We start from the raw sequence: 25,146 nt of genomic DNA, 5'->3' as shown, positions 1-25,146 counted from the left end.
AGTCCGGAGCTGGGAGGCGGGGCGGGATGCTGCGCCCCAGAGGCGTGGACATCACCGACGCGCGCTGGGGCCGCACTTAAGTAGCTGGGGCCAGGGCGAGGAAGGAAGGAGTGAGCAATCCCGGTTGCTGCTGATCTTCTCGGACCCGGACCCAGACCCAACCCGACCTAGTCTGCACCATGTGGGGCTGGAGCGTGGCTCTGTGGCTCTTGCTGGCTCTGCGCACTGGTGAGGCCCTGGCGCCCCGGCGGGGGTCCCAAAAGCTCTCCAGCCCTTCGGGGCCCGGAGCCTTTCGGGGCCGGGAGCCATGAAACGCGTCCTGAGCCCGCGTCCCCGAGGGCGGGAGAGTAGGCAAAGCGCGAGGCGCGGGTCGGTGAGGACGTCAGAGGGTCTCCCACCGTTGGGGCAGACCTGGCACTCCGGATGGCTTCTTGGAGGAGGCGGCCTCGAACCTGGCCTTGGAAAAAGGGACTCTTCAGACTTGTCAAAGAGGCGCCTGGGGGGAGAGCCTCGGGGTGTCCCGGAGGAGGGCCCCCAGGATGGCTGCTCCTGACAGGCGTGGAAACCCAGGCAAGGTTTGGTGGCCAGAGCAGCCTTATTTTCCGAGCCCCCCAGGGGAGGGCGTGTATTTAGAGGGATTGATTGGCAGGAGGGCGTGGGAAGCCGCCTGGGAGACTGCACCCCGACTCTGCGAAGGTGGGTCTTCTCGCGTCAGCACCCAAGGGAGTCAGGGTTAAGTCAGGTGGGAACTTCGGGAGCAGGGATCGCTGGGCGGTCACTGCGGAGGGGCTGGAGTTCACATCACTGCTCATTCTTCATCAGTCCAAAAATTAACCCGCCTCCCATCCCTCGTCTGGACTCTGCGGTTGACCAGACTCCAGGTGAGGGAAGGTTTGGGAGTTTGGACCTGTAGGGAGGAGTAGGACTGTCGACCTTCCTAGGTGGCCACAGGTCAGGAGAGGGGGGGGGCCGTGCAGGCAGCTACAGTGTTGATGCTTGAAGTAGGGATTGGACAGCATAGGCTGCCACAAGAGGAGGACCTGGCTTTGGGGCAGAGAGAATTGAACCCCAACCCGGAGCATAGACCTCCAAGGAGTCTGACTGGGGAGGTGAACAGTGGAGGAGTTCAGGTTTGCAAAATTATTAACCTCAGCGGAGCCTGACACCCCTTCCTCTGGGGCCCTGCTGGGAGCTCTGAGTCTCTGACCTGGTCAGATCAAAGGGCCCAAGTGCAAGTCTACTGAAGACCTGTGTGTCCTGGGTTCTGCACACAGATTACTTCCAACATAAGGTAAGTTTTCTCATCTCTTTTCTCAGAAGAGGAAACAGGCCTAGTGAGGTCAAATATTTCCTGAAGTCACCAGTTATAGGGGCAGGAACTTGAACCCAACCTGCTGATTCCTCAGCCTTCCCTCTTGTGTCCCAGGGTCTGAACTGCAGCCAAGAACACAGACACTCAGAGAAGGAGCCAGGCCTCTCTGGGACAGCCCACCACAGCCACCTGTTCTCAGGCACATGCCCCTGTTCAGGAGGGCCCAGGGACACTGCTGAGGGAAGAACCCCAGGCCAGTACCCTCTTCTTGGAGGCCTGGAAAGGGGCAGAACTTGTCAAGTCATGGAGCCTGCTGGGGCTTCCCAGGCAGTGCTGCTTCTTCCCTCCAGCCTCTGCCTCCACCTAGGCAGGTGGAGGGAGGTGGGGCAGCTGCTCAGCTGTCCTGGGAGATCGTCCACTCCCCAGTATTGGGTCAGTTTCTGAGCTGCCCCACCTGCCAATGTCCCTGATTAGGAGGCCCTGAGCACACCTTGCCCTGTCTCTGTACCCTGTGGGAGGGCAAGACTGTTGAAGGGGACTGGCTATCTGGACTGAGGCTGGAGCCATTTAGGGCACTTGGATGGGCCACGTTAGGAGCTAGACCTCACTGTCTCCTGCCTCCAGTGCTTGGCCAAGTCGAGGTCCGATGGTGCACCACGTCAGACCCAGAGCAGCAGAAGTGCAGCGACATGAGCAAGGCCTTCCAGGAAGCAGGCATCCAGCCCTCCCTCCTCTGCATCCAGGGCATCTCTGCTGACCACTGTGTCCAGCTCATCACGGTGAGGCCTCTCCCCCGCCAGCCCGCCCTGCTCCTGCCACCACTGGCCTAGACAAGAGGACTCTGACTCAGGAGGAGTGCACAGCACAAGAGCCTCATTCACTGGGAAAGGGGCCGGCGTCCCTCTGCCAGGGCTGGGCGATAGGATCTCTTGAGTTTCCCGGCAACAAGGGTCAGTTTGTTTCCTCCCAGCCCAGGCCAGGCTGGAGGCCGAGGGAGGGTGTCTGTTCAGATGGGTGCTGCTGGAGAAAGGTGTCTGAGAGGCAGGGCTTCCCTTCCACAAGGCCCCTGCCGGCATGGGGACACCACCCACATGGGGGTGGGGGCAGACAGTAGTGACCTTTCCGCAGTGACCTTTCATGGTGGTTACTTGCTGCCATGGAACTTTCCACAGTGACACTTGTATGGATTCTGGGAAGAAGTCAAAGAGGCCTTGGCAAGGTGTGTTCCCACTAAACCCGCCCTGGTGGTCTTCAGAGGCAGCACAGGATTGGGAGGGACATTGTAGACCTCCATGAAGCCAAGGCCTTGGGTCAGGCTCCACTGTGAGGGCAGACACCAGTTACACTGAATCCTAATCTCATCCCTTCTTCCCGTAACACGATGACAGTGCACTTTCATTCATGTTTAAAGATAAAAAGGAAAAAAAAGAGAGAGAGAGAGAGGGCATCTATGGGATTCAGTCTCCATAGACTATTTGAAAGGAAAAACCTAAGAACAGGGCTGAGAAATAGGAAAGTAAGGAAGATTCACTTTTTATAACTTGGCACTTTGTATTATCTGATTTTTTTTACTGCGTGCATCTATTATGATATGCTAAAATAAACAGTTAATATTATTTTAAAATAGCAAGAGTTAGAAAAATAAGGTGAATCTTCAGCCTGATAAAGGGGAAGAGCCCTGGGCCCCTCCAGATTGGGATAGACAAAAAGCACAGCACACATCTCCAGGACTTTTCAAGTGTCCCTAGGCCACCTGGAGGCGTTCCTGAGTTCCTCATGAAAGGCCAGTTGGGCAGGACTGGGTGACCTGCATGTTTCTTACTAGGCCCAGGAGGCTGACGCCATCACTCTGGATGGAGGAGCCATCTATGAAGCGGGGAAGGAGTACGGCCTGAAGCCTGTGGTCGGCGAAGTGTATGATCAAGGTACAGGACAGAGTGGGAGAGAGAGCAAGGCCCCCACCCAGAAGTCAACTCACAAGTCTGGGCTGGCTGACCCTGCAGCCTCTGAGCTGGCCATTAGACCTGTCCACGAAGCAGTCCTGGGTCCCAGGCTGATAGACCCTCTGGCAAGCCCCTAGCTCACTCCTGAAGCCCCTGGGCAAGAAAGCCAGGGACACAGAGGGTTGATTTGAGTCCTTCCTCATGGGGAGTCCAGTTCCCCTAACTTTTGCCACCAAACCTGGTGCAGTGGTGGGCAAGGTTTTGGTGATGCTCAGCTACCCGAAAACATCATGGCTCTCTGTGGGAGGCAGCGTGGACAGGTGGAAGAGGAACCACAGAGCCCAATGGACCAGGAGCACATTGGGAGGAGCTTTGTGAGCTCCTTTACCCCCTCCCTGCCTCTCACAGCAGATCTGCCCTCAACTCACCCTGCCTTGGCATCTCCCCACCACCTCTGCCTGCTCAATGTCTAACTACTGTCAGAGTCAGTGAGGTGGTCACCTCCCCCAGGAGCTTCCCAGAGCCCCTCTCACCCTTGCTAAGGGCCTCTCTCTTCCCTTCCTTGTGATTCCCCAAGGAGGACCTAGTTCTCATCTTTGTGTACCCCTGGTGCTCTACACAGGGTCTCACTAGCTAGGTACTTGTTGAACTGATTGTCACATGACAACACATAGTCCAGTTCTGCTTTCCCTGGAAGTCAGACGGAACACACTCTTCCTCTTCAGTTCAATACCTCCATTGAGCACCTACTGCATAGGAAGCAAGAGACCTTGCTTCTGTTGCAGGGAACAGGAGTGAGACAGGGAACAAACAGGCAGCAAAAACTGCAGTGACCCAGGTGGCAGGTACAGTGAAGAAAAGAAAGGGCCATGAGAGGAGAAGTGAGGGACATGGGGAAACCTACAAAATAGGGCAAACGAGGGTTCTCCATGGAGGTGACATTTAAGCTGAGACCTGACAATGATCCCAGGTAGGCAAGAGCCTGGTAGGTCCAGGATCTGGAAGGAAAGGGAGGATGGGTGAGTCAGGGGTGGTGCTGGACAGCACTGCTTGAGTTGGCAGGAGCCAGACTCAGGAGAGGGACAGGGGGCCATTGGATCATCAGTCCCCACAGATGAGTCACCTTCTGTCTTATCTGATCGGTCCCTTCTGGGCCACTCTTGGCCCAGGGAAATATTGCAAGGCTATAGAGACACACACAGCCCCCCCATGGCCATTCAGGGTCTTAAGTGACTTGGGACCACATTGCTAGTACTTTCTGCGTCTCTGTCTCTTTCTCCCTGTCTCTCTCCTCATCACTAGGACATTGCTTTTCCCAATACCAGGAAGCCCCTGCCCTGCTCCCCCTGTCCCTCCCAGCCATCTTCTCCCTATAACCACCACATCCTTCCTTCAAGCCCACCACGTTCTTCTCAGGACCTAGGTTTTTGGAAAGCAAAAGACATGCAGGCTACTTCTGCTTTCTGTCCAGCTACAGAGCTGGACACATGCACAAATGCAGCCGCAGCCCAGTGCCAGCTGGCTTGGGAAGGAAAAGTAGGGGGGATACGGTGAATGAATTATTGTCTTGGGATAGTATCTATCTCGTGAGGCTGGAGGAAGGCAAGGTCTCGTGAGAAGACATGGATCGTGCCCTCTTGCTCTCTCTATAATCCAGTGCCATCCACATGCCCATGTACACCCGTGTGTACACACATGTGCTCCACACCTGCACACCCACGCTATTCCCACAACCTTCCCAGCAGAGTGGCACTGTGGCCATCTTGAGGCTTTTCCCTTGCCACCCTCACTCCTCCACCTCCCTCCTAGAGGTTGGGACCTCCTATTATGCTGTGGCTGTAGTCAGGAGGAACTTCAGTGTGACCATAAACACCCTGAAAGGAGTGAAGTCCTGCCACACGGGCATCAACCGGACAGTGGGCTGGAATGTGCCTGTGGGCTACCTGGTGGAGAGCGGCCGCCTCTCAGTGATGGGCTGCGACGTGCTCAAAGGTAAGGACTCAAGGCTCGTCACAGGGTGCCTGGGTGTCCCCTCCTTCCCTGCTGCGTAGTCTGTGGAATCACCACCTCCACTCTGCTGGCCAGCCCTGTGCGGCTGCCATTTGTGTTTCTTCACTTATTGGCCCCTATAGTATGTGGCTTTCACTCACTTGTCATGGTAGCCCACATGACAGCTAAGCACAGGTCTAGCCCACAGTAGGGAGGCGTGAGTCACCAAGGAGTGGCTGCCACTGGTACAGACTTGGTGTAGGTCACCAGAAGCATGAAGGATCAGAAACACTATATTTTCAGAACCCAAGCTCCTGATTTGCACCCAGAAAGCTCCCAAGTGGCTTAAGAATCCAGCCAGCTGTTAACCCAGCACAACCCCTGCCTGGGAGCCCAGACTCTCAGATGGTGGCCAGGTGTGGGTGGCTTATCTGTCACAGGGCATGTTTATCTACTCCTCTGGGAGGACAAAGAGAGAAGACCAAGATGGCACTCATCCTGGCTGAGGGTCATGGCTTGCCTGGCACAGTGCAGGAAGTAGGGCATCCTCCCTTGGCACAGGACAAATATTTGTGAAGGGAGTGTACCTGGGGCCTAAGTGCTAGCACGGCCCAAAACAACATCCAAGTCAGCAGAGCTAACCTCTTCACTGCAAGGCTCCTTCTCAGCTCCTCTCCTCCCACCATGATTTGAGAAGTGTTGTCTGTCCCCGGGACAATACTTGTTAAGTCACAACCCCCTTCATTAACCACACGTACGGATTTGGAAATGAACCCCAGAGAGAACAGCATCCAGTTGATATTTAGTTGTCCTGTGTGGACATTTGTGAGTAAATGTTGTACTCCTCTGGGAACTTTTAAACAGCAACAGTCCCACCCAGTTGCACATTGCCAATGTCCTGGACCCAGTGTGAGAATCACTGATCTCATCCACTTCTCCAGTTTTACTCAGGCTGAAGCGAGAGGGTGAGACAATTCTCAGAAGCATCCAGACGAGGGGCTCCATGTAGAGCACCCCCCCACCACAAAACAGCCTGAGTCTGTAGAAAGTGCAGCCTGCCAAGTAACCTCTTTCTGCTCTGTTTCCACAGCCGTCAGTGACTATTTTGGGGGCAGCTGCGTCCCAGGAGCAGGAGAAACCAGATATTCGGAATCTCTCTGTCGCCTCTGCCGGGGTGACACCTCTGGGGAGGGTGTGTGTGACAAGAGCCCCCTGGAGAGATACTATGACTACAGCGGAGCCTTCCGGTGAGGGTGCCTAGAGAGGGACAGGGAGGGACGCTGAGTCGGAGGTGGAGGGAAAACATTTTGCCCAGAGAGGCCACACGGGGAATGGCAGTGTATCAAAGCATCCTTTATACAGTTCTGTGCTGTGCCCTGGCTTGTTTATTAACATCACACCAGAATGTGCCAGGCTGGATTTGCTCATAAAGTCAACATGTTTGGTGTATTTAGAGAAGGGAGGGCTCAGAGAAAGGAAAATGGAAAAAGCCACCCTTTGGCTACTCTGGGACCCCATTCTGGTGTCTCCCACCAGCTGGGAGGGCCATGGGGTGGGAGAGTACAGCTGGACACTTTGTCTGGTCCCTTCTCTGCAGCTAGTTCAGGCTGGTACTTTGGATGACCATGGACCCCAAAGAGTATAACAGCTCATAGTTCAATTGTATTTGTCTCCAGATGAGAGGATGGAATGGAAACCTAAGCATTTCTAGCTGCCAATCCTCAGTGTCTGCACCTGGAGCAGGGATATCTGCTGGTCCCCATACCCAGGAGGTGGCTTGGGTGAATGCAGATTTTGCACAGAAAAGAAAACACTCCTCCCCGCCTCCTCCATGTCCTGGGCTGCCTGCCCATCCTGTCTGCCTCTTAGAGTCCTCTGCTCTTTCCTTGTCAAATTCCTGCCTATTTTCTGGCTGTAGAGAACCAAGTAGTTGCCAGGCATGGTGGTGCACACCTGTAATGTCAGCAGCTCGGGAGGCTGAGACAGGAGGATTGTGAGTTCAAAGCCAGACTCAGCAAAAGCAAGACATTAAGCAACTCAGTGAGACCCTGTCTCTAAATAAAATGCAAAAATAGGGATGGGGATGTGGCTCAGTGGTTGAGTGGCCCTGAGTTGAATCCCAGTACAAAAAAAAAAAAATAGAGAGAACCAAGTAGTCCCTTTTCCTAGCAGGCCCTGACCCGCCTCCCACACTGGGCATTTTCATATAGATAACTGCGTCAAGGTCACTTCTACTCAGGATTTTTTGGTATGGTGTGAGAAGATCTTCTAGCCATATTCCCTGCTTCAGCAGGATCATATTCAGGATGCATATGATTATAAAGAATCTTTCCTCCTCATGGCGACCCCATAAGGAGCTGCTTTCTCATCCCCACTTGACAGATGATAGGGTGAGGAAGGGTTCACAACTTGGCAAAGCCACACAGTTAGCAAGCCAGGGAGCTGGAGCCCGGGACTGCTGGACTAGGAAATGTGTGCCCCAGGGCCACCCCTGCAGCCCAGGCTACACCTCCAACAGTGGAATATGGGTGGGACCCAGGGGCCGAGGGGAGAATGGCCCCACCCAGGATCATGGTTTCTCCTCCACAGGTGTGTGGCAGAAAAGGCAGGGGACGTGGCCTTCGTGAAGCACAGCACTGTGCTGGAGAACACCGATGGTGAGTAAGTAAGGCCCAGGCTGCCTGAGATGGGCCCCCAGATGGTACCAGATGCTCAATGCTGCTTGAGTCTCTGGGTGACCTTGGACCAGTCCCGTGATCTCTGAACCTTAGCACTCCTATCTGCAGAAAGGAAGTTCATTTCATCAAAAGGTCTCCCACATGCTCTGCAGGGTGCCGGGCCAGTGAGTAGCAAGAGGAGGCTCTGATTTGTATGTGGCATTAGGTTCCTTCTGTTTCAACTTGATAATCCATGTCTGCCTTTTTAAAGATGGTTTCACGAGAGTTCATCCACTGTCCCTTCTGGCATTTTTCTCCCATTTCCTGAAAAGCCATTCCTTGTCCCCCTGGGCAAGGTCTTATTTAAGATAGGTTGTTATGTATGTTAGTCAGCTTTTACCCTACTGTGACTAAAAGACCTGACCAGAACAACTGTAGAGGAGAAAAAGTTTATTTGAGAGCTCACGGTTTCAGAGGTCTCAGTCCATAGACAGTGGGCTCCATGCCTCAGGGCTCAAGGTGGGCAGGACAACATGGCAGAAGAGTGTGGAGGAAGGAAGTGGCTCACTTGATGATCTGAAAGCAGAGAGAGGACTCCACTGGCCAGATACAAATTATATACCTCAAAGGCACAATCCCAGTACCTAGGCAGGTGGTACATGCCTGTAATCCTTGTGGTTCAGGAGGCTGAAGCAGGAGGATCACAAGTTCAAGGCAAACCTTAGCAACTTAGTGAGGCCTTGAGCAATGTAGCAAGAACCTATCTCCAAGTAAAATATAAAAAGGGCTAGGGATGCGACTCAGTGGTTATGCGCCCCTGGTACCCAAAACAAAAAAAGGTTGGTGTTATGTGTTCATCCATTATATAGTTGTCATTTAAAATTTTTCTTAATTTTGAAATAACTGAGTTTTAGAAAAGTTGCTAGAATAATTCAAAGTACTCCCATCTATTCTTCACCCAGATTCCAGCTTTCAGAGTTTGGTCACATTTGATCTATCATGTGTGGCAGGCAGTACATTTGCCTGTGTCATACCCCTTGAAAACTTTAGGACACATCTCCTAAGAACAAGGAGGTGTATACCTAGCATGAAATCAAATCAGGAAATGTACCATTGATGTACTATTACCTAATCTGCAATCGATATTCCACATTCACCAATTGTCCCAACTCTGTCTTTTGTAGCAATTTTTTTCAGATCCACGACCTATCTGTGTGTGATCACATGTGGTATTTAGATATTGGAGCTCTTCAATTTCCTTGATCCTAGGACAGGATCAATGCCAAATGACAATGGCATTTTTAAAGAGACCAGTAACCTTATAGAATGTCTCTTCAATTAGATTTGCCTGAAGATCATTTTTTTAAATTGAGGTCTAAGTTACATACAACAAAATTTGCTTTGTTTGATGTATGTTCTGGGTTTTGTTCAAAATATACAATTGTGTAACCACAACCATGATCAAGATATTGTCTGAGACAGACCCTTCATCCCAAATTCCCTCACACAGCTTTCTGGTTATCTTCCTCCTAATCCACCAGCAACCACCAATCAGACTTCTGTCTATTCCAGAATTTCTGATCACTTTCTTTACTTTTTTTTTTTTTAGTAGTGTTTCTAAAAATTAATCATTATCTTTTAATCAGTAAGTTCATGATGTAGTTTAAGTTCATGAAAGCAAACATGACCTAGACTTGAGAATGGAAAACAAGAGATATAAATGAATGAATGAATAAATACATAAGTACATAGAATCATCTCCAGGCCAGGCCAATTCTATCAAAATGGATTGCCTGGGACATAGGTACCAAGATGAATCAAGCAAAGTAGAATTTAGAAGGTGGGTAAAGAATGGGGATGCACTGAATTCAAATCAACTATTTTAAAGTTTTGGTGGTAACCTAAGGAATTTTTTTTTCCTTTGGTCACACTGGGAATTGAACCCAGGGCTTCATGCATGCTAGGCAAGTGCTCTACCACTGAGCTACACCCTAATTCTAAGGAAGGAATGTTCTTAAAGGAATATGAGATAGAATATTTCAAAGTACTCCCATCTATTCTTCACCCAGATTCCAGCTTTCAGAGTTTGGTCACATTTGATCTATCATGTGTGTCAGGCAGTACATTTGCCTGTGTCATACCCCTTGAAAACTTTAGGACACACCTCCTAAGAACAAGGAGGTGTATACCTAGCATGAAATCAAATCAGGAAATGTACCATTGATGTACTATTACCTAATCTGCAATAGATATTCCAGATTCACCAATTGTCCCAACCTGTCTTTTGTAGCAATTTTTTTCAGATCCACGACCTATCTGTGTGTGATCACATGTGGTATTTAGATATTGGAGCTCTTCAATTTCCTTGATCCTAGGACAGGATGTTTATGGAAAAAAATTGACAACAGCAAATGAGTGGAATTGACATAAATGTCTAAAGTAGTAAAGTAATATAACTTTGTCCCTCATAGATGAGAAACAAGAGTAATCAATGGAAGTACACAAATGGCACCTTTATCTTGTAGGAAAGCAAATGACACCATAGAGATCTATGCAAAGGTTTTGCAGCAATTTAGAAACAGAGAAATGTTGGAGAGTGCAGGGAGAGATTTGCACCGAGTAACAAGAGTGTCACAGACAAAAAAAAAAAACATTTCTAGAGTTTTCTTGTTGTTTGGGGGTGTTATTTTTAAATCACTTTGGAATGAAAGTTTTTATGACCCCACAAATTATCTGTTCCTTCCTATTTCCTAGAAGCGGTTCACCTCTGGTTGTAAATTTAAAAGTCAAAAAAATATTGTTATGTAGGACCATCTGTGGCTTAGTTCTGTGCCTAATATTAGTCAATCTTCCTTTTTAATGTTGATTTTCAGTGTTGATGTCACTCTTTCAAATAAATCTCTTTTTTTTTTTGGCAGTACTTGGCTTGAACCTTGCCAGGTGTACTCTACACCTACATGGAGCTACACCCCGAGCCCTTTTTATTTTTTATTTTGAGATAGGGTCTTACTAAGTTACCCAGGCTGGTCTTGAATTTGTAATCCTCCTGCCTCAGGTCACAGGTGTATACCACCAGGCCCAACAGAAAATAAATAAGTTTTGTGGAAAGTTTCTAATAGTATAGAAAAATACTTTATAGAGACAAATGGGGGGAGGCTAGAAAAAAGAAATTAAAGGAAATAGACCAAAATATTAGTGATTGGGGTTGCGGGTAAGGCTCTGGGGAGTTACCCTTTGCTCTCTGGCGTATGGTTCTGGGTAGATTTTGTTAGGGTGTGTTCTCACCATGTTCCCTGCTCCCTGTCCCCTAGCCTCTGCCTTCTTGGTACATTTATCTCTCTCATCCTGAGCTTCTCTTATTTTTTTTTACTCTTTTTATCTTTAATAAGTAGTCTTATGTATACGTGTTGTATTGCCGTTAGATTTGTTAAATCCAATTTATTAATAGAAACTGGTAAGAGGTAGAAACTATAAGCAAACAGACACAGACCATGTAGACACCAGGTCCTGGAGGTGCACCCCTAAGCTGGCCCCTAAACAGCCCTGTGGTGCTCTTTCTCACCTCCATAACACCTAGCCCCCAGGCTTCCTCTCCTGTCCCTCCTAGGATAAGAGGTAGCTCACCAGCCTTCCCATCTTCACAGGGAAAACTCTGCCCTCCTGGGGCCAGACGCTGCTGTCGAAGGACTTTGAGCTGCTATGCAGAGACGGCAGCCGAGCCGATGTCACTGAATGGAGGCGATGCCACCTGGCTCGGGTGCCTGCACACGCTGTGGTTGTCCGGGCTGACATGGACGGGGGCCTCATCTTCAGGTTGCTCAATGAAGGCCAGGTGAGATGAGGCACCCCACCCCTCGAAGCCTCCCAGCTGGTGCTGGGTCTTCTCTCCCACAGTGTGGGAGGCAGGAGGTCTGGCCAGACAGGGACACAGGGAGCCTCAGGCATCCCTCAGAGAAAACTCCTTGTGCCTGTGCCTCTGAAGATCAAAATCAGAACACATGAGCAAACGAGCCAAAGGACGAGTCCAGTTCCTTTCAGAGTTTGACACTGATTGCTGAAGAATGCTTTGCTGAAACTTCTGCTTCTGACAGCCATGCACTCCCGACTCTAGGGTGCACCCCGTGGTATCTGGTTTCACCCCATTCACATGGCAGCTGCCCAGCCATTGCTTGTCCCCAGTACTGACCCAACCTAGACCAAGTTGTGCAAAGGGTGGGGTGCGACAAGGCAGATGAACTGAATGGACACCCAGAACTAGAGGAGCACAGAAGAAGGAGAGTTCTTCTTCTTGGGGAGGCCCTGAAGGGGAGGGGGGCCTTGCCTGGCCCTCATAGTAGGAGAAGGAGGTGGTGTCTGAGCTGGGGAAGGAAGGTGGTCTGGCAGCACCCTTTTCACCCCCACACCCACCTTTGACACACAGCGTCTGTTCAGCCATGAGGGCAGCAGCTTCCAGATGTTCAGCTCTGAGGCCTATGGTCAGAAGAACTTGCTGTTCAAGGACTCTACCACGGAGCTCGTGCCCATCGCCACGCAGACCTATGAGGCATGGCTGGGCCGCGAGTACCTGCATGCCATGAAGGGTCTGCTCTGTGATCCCAACCGTAAGTCCCTGTCCCTACTCCTGCCAGCTCCACCCCAGCCTGACTGGCATGGCAGGGTCTCTGAGGTGGGTGGGCAGCGGAGGACACTCACCTGGGAGACCTGCCATATGCCTGTGGCCCCTATGGGAGCTGGTCACTTCTAGTTCTCTGCCTCTGGGGCTAGTGGGGGAAGCCTCTCTGTGGTTATTGGACCTCTGGACCCTGGAAAGCCCACCTGCTCCAGGAGGCAGGATCCCAGCCATTAGGGTCGGTATAAGGGCCATTGAGTTCTGACAGTTCTGCCCCCACAACCTCTCCTTCCTCCTCCCTTTGTCCACCCCATGGCTTCAGCCCTGTCTCTGGCATTGCCTGGAGTATTGCAGTAGTCTACAAATGGGCTTCGTCTCTCTAGTCCCTGACCCTATCAGCCCTCCCCCAACCAGGGAAATGGTGGCCAGACACTCAGATACATGGCAGCCGTGGTCTGCCTCAAGCTTCTCACTGCCCCGTGGAAGAGGCAGTTCACCCCTTCCTGTGTGAGGAAGTGGGATCAGATGGTTAAATAACGCAACCTGGACACGCAGCTAACGAGAGAAAGGCCCAGAGTTTCCCTTGGGTCTGACTTCAAGCTCTTCCCACTGAACACCATCGCCCACACGCCCACCCACACAGGGATGCCCCACTACCTGCGCTGGTGCGTGCTCTCCACACCCGAGATCCAGAAGTGCGGTGACATGGCGGTGGCCTTCAGCCGGCAGAGGCTCAAGCCTGAGATCCAGTGTGTGTCGGCCCAGTCCCCCCAGCACTGCATGGAGCAGATCCAGGTGTGCCACAGTGGGTCAGGTGGGCATGTGGTGGTTTTGCCTGGGATGGTCCTTAGCAGCCCCCCAGCCCCATGCTGCCTGGGGAGGAGGACATCTCCTGATAGAAGGCCACAGAGAAAGCAGTGAAGGAGGATCACAGTGGGCCAGGAATAGACCTGTGGTCTTAGGCCCCTTCCTCTTCTTTAGTCTCAGTTTCCCCCTGTGCACAATAGGTGAAAGCAACAGACACTCAGAAATATATTTCGTATCAATCATTGTCTGGTGCACAAAAACCTTTTTCAGATAGAAATATGTGTAAACTTTAGATATGAATTGAAACAACACTTGATGTTTTCTACTGTATTTTATTTTAGTCTCTTTTTCTTTTTAATGCCTGCCAAGACCCATTCCACTAATACCTGCACCTGCACAGAAACACTGGCCCCTGCTCCGAGATCCCATTCTGCTCTTATTCTCTTTGCTTCTTTGCTTGGAGACTGAGGCCAGAAGGCAGAGAGGAACCCAGGTCCCTGCAGCCAGGGAGGACATTCTACTGTGATCACGGGTGTCCAGTCTTGAGCCCTTTGAACTCTTCCTGTTTTAAGGGCAAGAGGTTAGAGGCTGATAGGGCAGTCCCTGAGCACAGGTCACAGCTCCCCAGGTGTGCCCTCCCTGCCCAGGCCAGAGAACCACATTGCCTAGAAAGTCAAGAAAAGGAGCATGGGCAGGAATAAAAGGGGCCACCTGGCTCACACCGGGTCACCACCGACACCGGGTAACCACTGAGGCTGTGGTGCAGATTACCTCACTGAATCCCTACAAGCATCCTTGGGGTGGGAATGGTCATTAGCCCCATTCACAGGTCTGGAGATGGGGGCTGAGAGAGGCTGAGGAAGTACCTTGCCCAAGGTCACCAGCTCAGATATGGAGAAGCCACTCTGCCTAGGGCCTGCAGGAAGTTTGTCTCTGCAGAGCTGAGCTCATCCGTGTGCAGTGCAGATGGAAGAGGCACCTCAGCTGGAATTGATGAAAGGGGGACTGGGGACTTTATTTCCAGATGCCTTTCCCAGGGCCCCAGAGCAGTTAGAGAAGTGGGAAGAGGCTTCCTTTAGGCAGGAGCCCCCTCTCAGTGGCTGCAGAGGACCAATGGGCTGCCCAGGACTGCGGGAAGAGGAGCAAAGGTCAGGGTTCCTTGGAACCCAGTAAGATGCTCAAAGATCCTGAGTTCTAGTTTCCAAGGCTCTCAGGGGTGGCATCTAGTGTGGCTCTTATCTCTATTTCCTGTGCCACTGCAGTGACCCAAGGAAGGGACCCTCACTCAGGCAGGATCCTGGGCTGTGGGGGTCCAGGTTCTGTGTCCGCCCTGAAAACGTGGTAGGTGAGAGAAAGTCTATGTGAGGGGAGAGGGGCCCCTAGAGGTGTACCCTTCAGGCTTGAAATGTAGTGCCACTGCTGCTGCTCACTAGTACTTCATGCCTCTGGGCCTAAAGATGTGGGCCACCTTCCTGGGCTGCCAGGGTCCCTCTATTACCTGGCCTTATCCCCTTCCCTTGGGGTTATTCGGGCTACTATGGATTACCAGCTACCCCTTAGCGGGTCTTGGGGCCACCTGCCAAGAGGCTTCAGATGGACAAATGGGGTGGGCTACAGGTGACCTGGGGGGCTCCCAGAGGGTCTGAGGGAAGAGGGCCCTGAACCTCTACAGCTGCCTCCTACAAGGGGCTTGGTGTCTCAACCCTGGAGCCTCTCCCACAGGCCCTAAGACTGCAGTCACCTAAGACCTGGTCATTCTCCCATTTGCACATGCATTTGACTGAAGTGTCTTACAATCACACCGTGTCAGCCCTTGGCCGGGTGCTGAGACACCTCAGGTTATCCGTGGAGTACCCACACCTAGCAAGAAGGCAGGGATGGTGATCTCTCTGTCCCCTGTAGGCTGGAAACATTGATGCTGTGACCTTGAGGGGCGAGGACATTTACACATCAGGGAAGGTGTATGGCCTGGTCCCGGCGGCTGGGGAACTCTACTCTGGTGAGTGTGGTGCCAGCCATCTGGCTTCCAATGGGTGGTGGTTGATGTCTTTATAAAAATGAAAATTTGCCCCTCAGCATTTTCAGAAGCTCCAACTCTCCCTAGTGCCACTGTCCCTAGGCTGGGTGCCTCTGTCACCAGGGAAACCCCTCCTGCCATGGCCTGGTTTCCCCATCTATATGATGAACATCTCTATGGGATCAGCAAATTATTTTTCAAAAAATTTTTATTCTAATTTGTTATATGTGACAGCAGAATGCATTAAAATTCATATTACACATCTAGAACACAGTTTTTCATGTCTCTGGTTGTACACAAAGTAGAGTCACACCATTCAAGTCTTCATACATGTACTTTTGGTAACGATGTCCACCTCATTCCACTGTCATTTCTAACCCCATGGCCCCTCCTTTTCCCTCCCACCCCCCTGCCCTATCTAGAGCTCATCTATTCCTCCCATGCTCCCCCTCCCTACCCCACTATGAATCAGTCTCCTTATATCAGAGAAAATATTCAGCATTTGGGTTTGGGGGATTGGCTAACTTCACTTAGCATTATTTTCTCTAACTCCATCCATTTACCTGCAAATGCCATGATTTTATTCTCTTTTATTGCTGAGTAATATTTCATTTTTGTGTATATATGCCACATTTCTTTTTATCCATTTATCTATTGAGGGGCATGTAGGTTGGTTCCACAGTTTAGCTATTGTGAATTGTGCTGCTATAAACATTGATGTGGCTGTGTCCCTGTAGTATGCTGTTTTTAAGTCCTTTGGATATAGACTGAGGAGAGGGATAGCTGGATCAAATGGTGGTTCCATTCCTGGTTTTTAAAGGAATCTCCATACTGCTTTCCATGTTGGCTGCACCAGTTTGCAGTCCCACCAGCAACGTATGAGTGTTCAGCAAACTTTTTGCAAAGAATCAGAGACTTTAGTCTCTGTTGAATATTCTTTTTCCGTTAAAACACTCAATTAATAAATATTTTAAAAATTGTTAGCTTGCAAGCCAGGCTATAAAAATACAGGACACCATGGCATTTGCTGATTTTGAACATCCTCAGCCCCTCCCTGCCCTGACTATGGAGGCCCACAGAAGTGACACTCAGGATCCCCCCCTTGTAGGCTCATTCACACCTTCTCAGTGGGCTAGGCTTGGCTTTGGCCTCTGTCCTATTAAGTGATGACCACCTTTCCACCTGGCTGTGAAAAATCTCTGGGTTTAGAGAAAATGCTTCAACCCTCAGCTGTGCCTCCAATTTTCTCCCAGTAGGTGAGAAAAGTACCACCTAGGTGTGAGGAAAGAAGGAAAGTGCTTTGAGTGGGGGCTGTTGGGGTGAGTGGGGTCCAGACTGAAGAGTGAGCCACACAGGCTGCTGGACAGGCTGCTGGACGGCCTTGGGTTGGTCACCCCTGAGCCTGCAGAGCCCCAAGGCAATCACAGCTCTCAAGCAGAGAAACAGGAAGCAGGAAGCGACAAGTTTAAGGAAACACCCATGGGGATTGGTCCTGACTCTGATAGGAGACCCCTCATGAGATGTCCCTGTCCTTTCAGAGGCAGACAGGAGCAGTTCATACTTCGTGGTGGCTGTGGTGAGGCGGGACAGCTCCTACGCCTTCACCTTGGACGAGCTGCGTGGCAAGCGCTCCTGCCACTCAGGCTTCGGCAGCCCAGCAGGCTGGGACGTGCCAGTGGGCGCCCTCATGCAGAGAGGCTTCATCAGGCCCCAGCACTGTGACATCCTTACAGGTACTGCCCTCCAAGAGACACAGACGTGGGAACTCTTCTTTGACATTGGATGGGAAGGCCACCAGCACTGAGGGTCCTCTTGAAGGCAGCCCTGAGAGATTTCCCCTTCTCTCTTGATATGGTCCTGGCTATAGGGAAAGCTGGGAGCTATGCCTGATGTCACGCACAGTATTTATGGCTTCCTGGTGGCTCTGTGGACGCTGCCCAGGTACCCTCTGTCCACCACTGACCTGAGTAGAACTGACTCTATGGGTATGTGTGTGTACACACATGTATCTGGACCTAGCTTGTCACCAGCTGGTCATAGGGTTTTACCCATCACCCAGCAGTCCCTAGGCATCTGGGATGCCCAGTGGAAAGTGGCCAGGCTCCACAGAAGTGCCCAAGAATCCACACAAGTGCTAACATGGGGAAGACACATTTGCCAAGCACCCCCCATATGCCAGGCACGAAGCCGCTCTTCTTGGTGTGAAATCATGTGATAATTCATGGTGGAAGGAAAGTCGTGGGAAGCCAGCAAGATCCTTGGGCAGACTAGCTACAGACCTCTGTCCTGGCTGGTAACAGGAAAAATAAACTCATTACATTTTTTTTTTCTAACTACCTATGGAATCACTCAGAGGGCATTATGGTCGGCAGACACCCCCCTTTCAGACAGCTGGGCACTTGCTTCAATAGGAAAAGAAAAACTTATGAGGCAGTGAGTCTCCTGTCCCTGAGAGAGTTTAAGCACAGGTTGGTACAGATCTGTGGGGGAGCAATCCACCCACCGCCCTGGCTATCTTTCTGCCATGGCCCTTCATCTCGGCCCTTCCCCTCTCCTCCAGCGGTGAGTGAGTTCTTCAATGCCAGCTGCGTGCCTGTGAACAACCCCAAGAACTATCCTTCCTCTCTGTGTGCCCTCTGTGTGGGGGACGAGCAGGGCCGCAACAAGTGTGTGGGCAACAGCCAGGAGCGGTACTACGGCGACAGTGGCGCCTTCAGGTACGCAGTGGCAGCCAGCAGGTGGCCTGGGGACAGCAAAAAGGCTGGAACCATCTCCTGACCCCTGCCCTGCGGTCTGTGTGGCAGATGCCTGGTGGAGAATGCAGGGGACGTTGCCTTCGTTAAGCACACGACTGTCTTTGACAACACAAACGGTATGTGAAGGGGCTGGGACTAGAGCAGGGGACAAGTAGAGGGGCTGTCCCGTCCAGCCCAATCCAGTCTCTGTGTTTGGGACCCAAACAGCAGCTGGGAGAGCTTGAGTCTAGAAGGCTCTGCCCATAGGAGCGTAGGAGTCCCGAGGACCACAAGGTAAGAAGGAACCTCAGTCTCACATCCAGGTGTCAGGGCACTTGATGATCTTGCTGATCTGGGATCAACTCCATATTCCACTAAAGTGTCGACACTGTACCTCAGTCGGCTTGGAGACCTGCTCTCGGGGTGTTATTAAGCAGTGCTGAGGCACGTGGGTGGGGTGACAGGGGCCTTTCTATTCACATTAGCATCTGGTCTTTGGTCCTTAGCAGGGTGGTGCCCCAAGCAGGGAAAAAGTCCCCCCTCTGGCTTTGAGCCACGCCAAGGCAGGGCCACCCCAGACACACACATGGGCAGCTCTTACACTGGAATCACCTTCCCTGCTTCCACCTGAGAAAAGAGCTCAGCATCACTCTTCCCCAGGGTTCCCTAAACCTCCACTTGAGGTTCTTTCACAGTGAGGGCTTCTTAGCTTGCATGGCCCCCACTCAGTAAGAGGACCTGTGTCCTCTGGGGTGACTGGAGGCTGTTTCCCCAACACCCAGTGCTCGTACTTTCTGCCTACCCTGCAGTGTCCCAGGCTTTGAAATCCCAAACACTGTGGGCTTAGTCATGTCCACTGTGTCCTGCCATCTCTTCTCCAAGACTCAGCCCAGAAAGGCACAGAGGCCACTCAGAAAGGACACTGGGATTCATCAAGGGGAAGCAAGACATGCAGGGAAAAATATCAGTCTTTTAAAACTCAGATCCCACTGGTCTTTAGAGGTCACCAAGGTGGCAGGACTGTTTGTCTCAAAAGAGCCGGAGAAGGCTCCAGGCCCCGAGCCTACCTTGCACCCAGAATACTTGGGACCATCCTCTAGGAGGAGGGAGCCATGTTCCCAGCACAAGCCACCAGCTCTGCCTGGTCCCCATAACAGAAGCTCCTGCTAATCATATTTACCCAATGGGCTTTGTTACTCTGGTAATAGAGTAGAGGACTTGGAGAACAGAAAGGATTGTGGAACTGGCCAGATATTGCCACCTCTGCTCAGCAAAGGGTCTCAGACTGGGAGAAGAGTGGCCTCTCCCCAAACTTCTCCCTGTCCTGTGCTCCTCTCTCAGGCCATAATTCCGAGCCCTGGGCCGCTGCACTGAAGTGGCAGGAGTATGAGCTGCTGTGCCCCAACGGGGCCCGGGCTGAGGCCAACCAGTATGAAGCCTGCAACTTGGCGCAGATACCATCCCATGCTGTCATGGTGCGGCCAGACACCAACATCTTCACTGTGTACGGACTGCTGGACAAGGCCCAGGTAAGAGCCCTGGACATTCCTCCAGCCACTATCCTATTTCCTGCATCATTAATTTTTCCTTTTCAACTGGACCATTCTTATCAACATCTCTGTGGCAGATGCCTGGTGGAGAATGCCGGGGACATTGCCTTCGTTCATAACACATTTGTATTTGTTATTCCTTTTGCCATCTGTAAAAATCAAACTAACCCTCTTGGTCTCACAGGCTCTTATAACCCACACCCTTTGAGAGCAGAACTCCTCCAAAGGGTTACCTCTATTCTGGAGTCATCGATCCTCTCCTTCAGTTCTCTCTTAAGAATGGAGACTACTCCAGACAGGCCCTACCATGGCCCTCAAGCTGTCCTTGTCAAAATCACAGTGACCTGTGTTGCTAAATCCAGCAGCTGCTTCTCGATCCTCATTGTGCCTGACTTCCCTGTAACACTGGCTACAGCTCCCTCCTCCTGAAAATTCAAGTCCCTCCCCTAGAAGGGGGTCCCAGGTCCCCATACCTGCCTGGCTCTCCTCCCACCTCTCTAGCCTCTCCTTCCCAATTCTTCTCCTGGTTCCTGCTCACCTCCCTGGCATGTAAATAAGGATATAAATAAATCCTAAGCCCTCTTCTCTGTCTACACTTATCCCCTCATTAATCTCATCTTGCCTCATGTCGTTAACAACCATCTGTACACAGATGGCTCCTAAATGTACATCCTCGGCCCTGATTTCAATCCCATCTTTCCATCCCAAACTGACATGGTTAACATGCCTACTTGATACTTCCCTCTGTATTTCTAACAGGCATCTCCAACTGATCAAGTCCAAGGGTGAACCCTCCTTCCTCCTCCAGTTGCCTGCTTCAGTTAACAGCAACTGTTGTCTTTCCATTTCCTCAGAAGTCATCTCTGACTTGTGCTCTACATCCTGTCCATCCACAGTTTGTTACTTCCAAAATGCATCTAGATTTTGAGCCTAGCTGTACAAGGAGCCCCTGGTTTCAAACCTCCAACCCTCTTCCCTCCTCCATTGATTTAAGCAGAAACGGTGCTCTCTGCCCACCAGCACCATGGAATTCCAGAGACACTGCCTCTTCAGGCCTGTTCCCAAACTAAAATTTTATGTTCTCCACTTGTCTTCCCCATGGAGTCCCTCCATCCCAGGAGTTCCTTACTCCAGGCCTGTGGGCTTTTCCTGGAGTCTCTAAACCCTCTGAAGTAATGTGGAAAGAATTCTGTGCACATGCATTTTTCTGGGAAGAAGGCCGACAGCTCTCATCAGATCTTCAAGAGGATCTGAGTCCCCTCAAAAAAAGATTGATAGCCACTTACTTCTCCTTCCCCCTTTGATTATATTTATCAGCTGACAGACATTTATGCCTGATCTCCAGATGTCCTTTATTCATGTGTTTATAGGTTCTCACACTACTTCTGGTCTTCTTAATAGCTCTTTCAGGCTGTTCACAGCACATTCAATGCAAGGATTCCCAGCAAGGAATTGAATAGCAGCACCATTGCCTGGACACTGGAGAAGGGGGAGTTGATTAGTGAAGATATCCTCCACTCACCTATTATTTTATTACCGGTGACAATCTTGATGAGATTATTTTGGTTTGTAGGAAAAGATACCCCTAAGATACATCAAGAAAACAGTATCCAAAAAGTTGAAATATGCTGAGCAAGCTTAGCAAAAATTTAGTAATCTGATCCACACCATAGCTCATTTCTGGGTCTTCTTGCTTCTGTTCTTCATCCAAGAAGTGGTTTGGTGTAACTTCTTGAACCACTATCTTAAGGTGATACCTCTAGACATAGATTTTCCCAAGCCCCTTCCATGACAGAGGCCCATAAGTGGTCAAGCTGATGGCTTCAAATCAGAATCTTGGTACCCTGAAGTTACTTGCTCTTTGGGTCTCCTGTAACCCTCTGTAAGCCTGGATAAAAAGTTGGTTGCTTGCGGTGCTTCCAGGACCTGTTTGGAGACGACCACAACACAAACGGGTTCAAAATGTTTGACTCCTCCAAATACCATGGCCAAGACCTGCTTTTCAAGGATGCTACAATCCGGGCAGTGCCTGTAGGGGAAAAAACCTCATACCTTGACTGGCTGGGGGCTGACTACGTGGCAGCTCTGGAAGGGATGCTGTCTCAGCAGTGCTCTGGCACAGGTAGGGCCCTGTCACATCCCCCTGGCATTACTTAGACCCATTCACCCTAAAACCTTGAGAGCTGAGGGCTCTCTAGGTCTCAGGCCAGCCTGTGTTTCACCTACCATTCAGGGGAAGAGTTCTGGGAGGGTCTAAACAGGGAAACTGCAGACAATTCTGGCAGGAACTGGCCATGTCACCCAAATAGCCCTGGATAATGAACATAAATGCTAAAAAGGATATTCCAAAGAGGATCTGAGGTAACGACATACATATTCATGTAGTATAATTTGGACGGGAATGAATATGTACAGAAACCAAGAGAACGGATAATTGTAAAAGGGTAGATAGAAAGAGTGGGCTGGAGCGAGCCCAGCACCCAGAAACCCAGCCGCCCACAGTCCTGCGTGCAAGCAGACGGGCGGTGCCAGGGCTGCCAGGGCTTCCAGGTCTTCCCGGTCCCAACTGTCCCTTCTTCCCCAGCGGCTGCCCAGCCCCCAGGTCCCCAGCTGCCACTGCTGCTGCCGCTCTTTACTGGCCTCCTCCTGCACGCCCTCTGAGCGCCACTCCGGCCAGCTGGCCTCGCGACTTGCTAGGAACCGCAGCCGAGGCCAGTCTGTGCAGGGCCTTGGCTGACACTGTCCTGAGAAGCGTCGCGTGCTGGAGAGGAACGGGAGGAACCACGCACAGAGCTCCCCAGAACTCCTGCTCTGACCCAACGATAAGTTTCTGGAATGGAGATGAAGGCTAAGGCAAAGCCCCCTCCCTCCCGCGGAGCCACCCGCCCCCAGCCGCCTGGCCCTGGCCACCTGAGGCGGCTGGCCCGATGCCCAGTCACGCCGCCCAAGCTGGCAGCGCCTCCCTGCCAACCTGCAGCCTCCCACCTGGAGCCGGTGGCTGGCTGCGGGAGAAGGCCGGTCGCCAAGGAAACCGCTGAGCCCGGCTTCCCACGCGGCCCTCTGCTGCGCGGCGGCCTGGGGACCTGAGAGCGCCTGCTGGGCCAGCTGCCCAGAGGACGCTGCGCCTCCGCCCCTGCTCCCGCGGGCACCACCTCCTTCCCACACTTCTGAACGAGCCGCTGGTCGCCTCAGCCTTTTGTCCTTGTCTTCTGAGGCTCCAGTGGGCGTGTGGGCAGCTGATTCTGCACGGCCCTGGAGGGAGAGCAGAGCTGGACTGTAGGGGTGACACCCTCAAGGGACCCTCAGAAGAAGGAAATGCTTCTCAGTAAGGGATTAGTTGGTGGGGGGGCTTGATGCAGGTTTGGGGGCTGTAATCCTGCCTAAAAACACATCTGTTGGTGAATCCAGTTCCATCCCAGGGCAAAGCCCATCAGAGGGAATCCACTCCTGAGTTTCCTCTTCTGGGCTCAGTCTCAGATTATCTTCTCTCCCTGCCCCACTGTGGTTCCCCTAACCCCTCAGCCTATTTCTGGACACCTGCCGCTGCTGTTTACTTCAAAATGAAGGAGCAGGATGTGGTCCAGGTAGCCCACAGGGGGAGAGCCTCTGAAGAACAGGATGAGGACCTGCCATTCTCTCACCCTAGTAAGCTCCATCTTCTCCCTTAACTTTGTACCTATGGGGTCCAGGGCCCATCCGCTCCAAAGAAAGGGTTCTCAATTTCTGACCCCTTTGAGAGTAAGCAGAAAGAGTGTGGAGAGAGTCCTGTCTCCACTCCACTTTGCCACGGTTCTTTGAGGAGCCAGAAAAAGTTTTCCAGAACTCCAAGCTTACTCTGAATTTTGCTCCCTGAAAAAAAGAAAAAAAAAAAAAAAAGAAGAAGAAAGGAAGAAGAAACTAGAGCAAACAGCTCTCGTCAGCAGACTGAGAGCCGCGTGGGCCTGGAGCTATTTGTATCCTGGTCTGCGGGGGCCTTGGGGATGCTGATGACAGGCCAGGTTCCTGGTGGTTCGCCCCCACCTGTGGGCACTGGGCTTATCCCTTACATGTCTCAGCAGTGAAGAAGGCTCTGGCAGCATCCTGGTTATAGCCACACCATCCTGAGGAGTCCTGGCCACCATGCTAGTCCAGCCCTTGTCCGCTGCAAGAGGCCAGAAGGAGCTAGGCCTCCTACCTTGGTAACCCTTCACTGGAGAGAGAGTGTGATTCTTCTTAGACCCCATGATTGTTTGATTTTTTTTTTTTTTTAAGGGAACTTTGTGCAGTGAGAAGTCTATGTCTCTGTGGCTACTCTGGACTAGCGTGCCACCCAATGTGGTGCCATATACTGTGTGCTATGGAAGGTGTGATTTGCATGAGTGCTGTGTAAGTGACGATCTGATTGCCAGGTGATAGTAAGGGCTGTGTTACTGCTCATGAAAGATGTTGGTTTGTTTTTTAAATAAAATCAAACAACCCTGCACACGCAGAGGCTTGGATTCTGATAGAAACTTTCTGCTACTGATTCATTTTGTTTCCTTGGGTACTCAGAGGCCTGCGTGCCCAGACCCACTGTCCTGCCTCACCCAGAATGGCAGATTCCACTCAGAGGCCTGTTATCCAAGAACCAAAATCAGGGACCATTCTGGGCCTCCAGCCAGCAAAGCCCCCAGCTTCCTGCTCCCATCTGGACTGCTTCTCTGGCCCCCACAGTGCCTCAGCCATCCCCAGCACATTCCAGCTGCTTCCACCCACTCAGCCCCTTGGGTGTCCTGTCCGCTCTCCGGGGAACTGGGTACAGAGGAGGATATAAACTTCTCCACTGCCCCTTGTCTTGTGTCACTAAAATAAACCACCCACACCCTGGGTGCTAACTCACTGGTGGAGGAGAAAGAGAAGAGCAGATCTCTAAGTCCTCACAGTGGGTGCTCTCGCCTGTACTGGAGTATAGATGGGCCCTGCTTGGTCAGAGTCTGAACCCTGCCATCCCTCAGGGAGTGGAGGTTTTTGTACTCCCCTCTCCCTTGACTCCTGTCCATTCTGTCCCACCATCATTGTAGCCTCTCACACAGCTAGATTTTACCTGCTAATGGACACAGGCCATTTCCCATTGGTGTGTACAGTGAGAAGATATTCCTGAAGGAGCATTTTGTAGAAGATTGACAAAATGCTACAATTTTTTAAAAAAAGAAATCCCAATTTGGAAAAAAAAATAATTGGATCATTTACCTAAGATTGAGGGAATTTGAATTCTAGTCTATGTCTGTTATTCACCTTGAGCAAATATTTGCTCCTCCCTCAATCTCAGTTCCTAAATCTATCCAATGGGAAGTTTGAATGGTCCCTTGGTGGTTTTTGCTCTACCAGGTTTTATAAGTCAGTCTTCCTAGGGCTGCTTCTGGCTGGTACTGAAGTGCAGAGGACCAGGTGGGCTCCTTCATTTCTCCTTCCCTGGTTGGCACTACCAACCCTGAAGCTGTTTCCCAGCTGAGAATCATTATATGCCAGGAGCTCTTGCACTCCTGTGTGTGTCAGATCACGTCAAGGG

The 25,146-nt window shown here is 51.3% G+C and overlaps 1 protein-coding gene, 1 long non-coding RNA gene and 1 other non-coding gene across 4 annotated transcripts; 1 reads left to right on the top strand and 2 right to left on the bottom strand.

Moving 5' to 3' along the window:
- On the top strand, positions 1 to 24,109 carry Meltf (melanotransferrin). Of its 2 annotated transcripts, XM_040270425.2 has the most exons (16): positions 6 to 228; positions 1,937 to 2,091; positions 3,138 to 3,237; positions 5,065 to 5,247; positions 6,335 to 6,491; positions 7,834 to 7,901; positions 11,546 to 11,733; positions 12,322 to 12,502; positions 13,154 to 13,305; positions 15,220 to 15,316; positions 16,873 to 17,067; positions 17,895 to 18,051; positions 18,139 to 18,206; positions 19,411 to 19,598; positions 21,543 to 21,741; positions 22,204 to 24,109. In XM_040270425.2, the coding sequence occupies exons 1-16, from the start codon at positions 180 to 182 to the stop codon at positions 22,278 to 22,280; spliced, it is 2,214 nt and encodes a 737-aa protein (XP_040126359.2). In that variant the 5' UTR covers positions 6 to 179; the 3' UTR covers positions 22,281 to 24,109. The 2 variants fall into 2 exon arrangements, with proteins under 2 accessions (XP_077900127.1, XP_040126359.2); XM_078044001.1 differs by lacking the exons at positions 21,543 to 21,741; positions 22,204 to 24,109 and adding an exon at positions 19,804 to 20,210 and having other exon boundaries at positions 1 to 228.
- Positions 9,824 to 9,892, bottom strand: Trnaa-agc (transfer RNA alanine (anticodon AGC)). Its single transcript has one exon. It is a non-coding gene; the product is annotated as a tRNA-Ala (tRNA).
- LOC120884489 (uncharacterized) lies at positions 20,947 to 22,812 on the bottom strand. The gene is made up of 2 exons (XR_005726937.2): positions 22,605 to 22,812; positions 20,947 to 21,545 (listed from the first exon to the last, which is right to left on the bottom strand). It is a non-coding gene; the product is annotated as an uncharacterized LOC120884489 (long non-coding RNA).
- Positions 24,110 to 25,146: the final 1,037 nt, after the last annotated feature.

This window comes from Ictidomys tridecemlineatus, chromosome 3, assembly GCF_052094955.1.
Source record: "Ictidomys tridecemlineatus isolate mIctTri1 chromosome 3, mIctTri1.hap1, whole genome shotgun sequence".
In the NCBI taxonomy this organism is placed as follows: domain Eukaryota; kingdom Metazoa; phylum Chordata; class Mammalia; order Rodentia; family Sciuridae; genus Ictidomys; species Ictidomys tridecemlineatus.
Note: the sequence above shows the minus strand (reverse complement) of the source record. Positions and strands in the feature narration are given on the sequence as shown.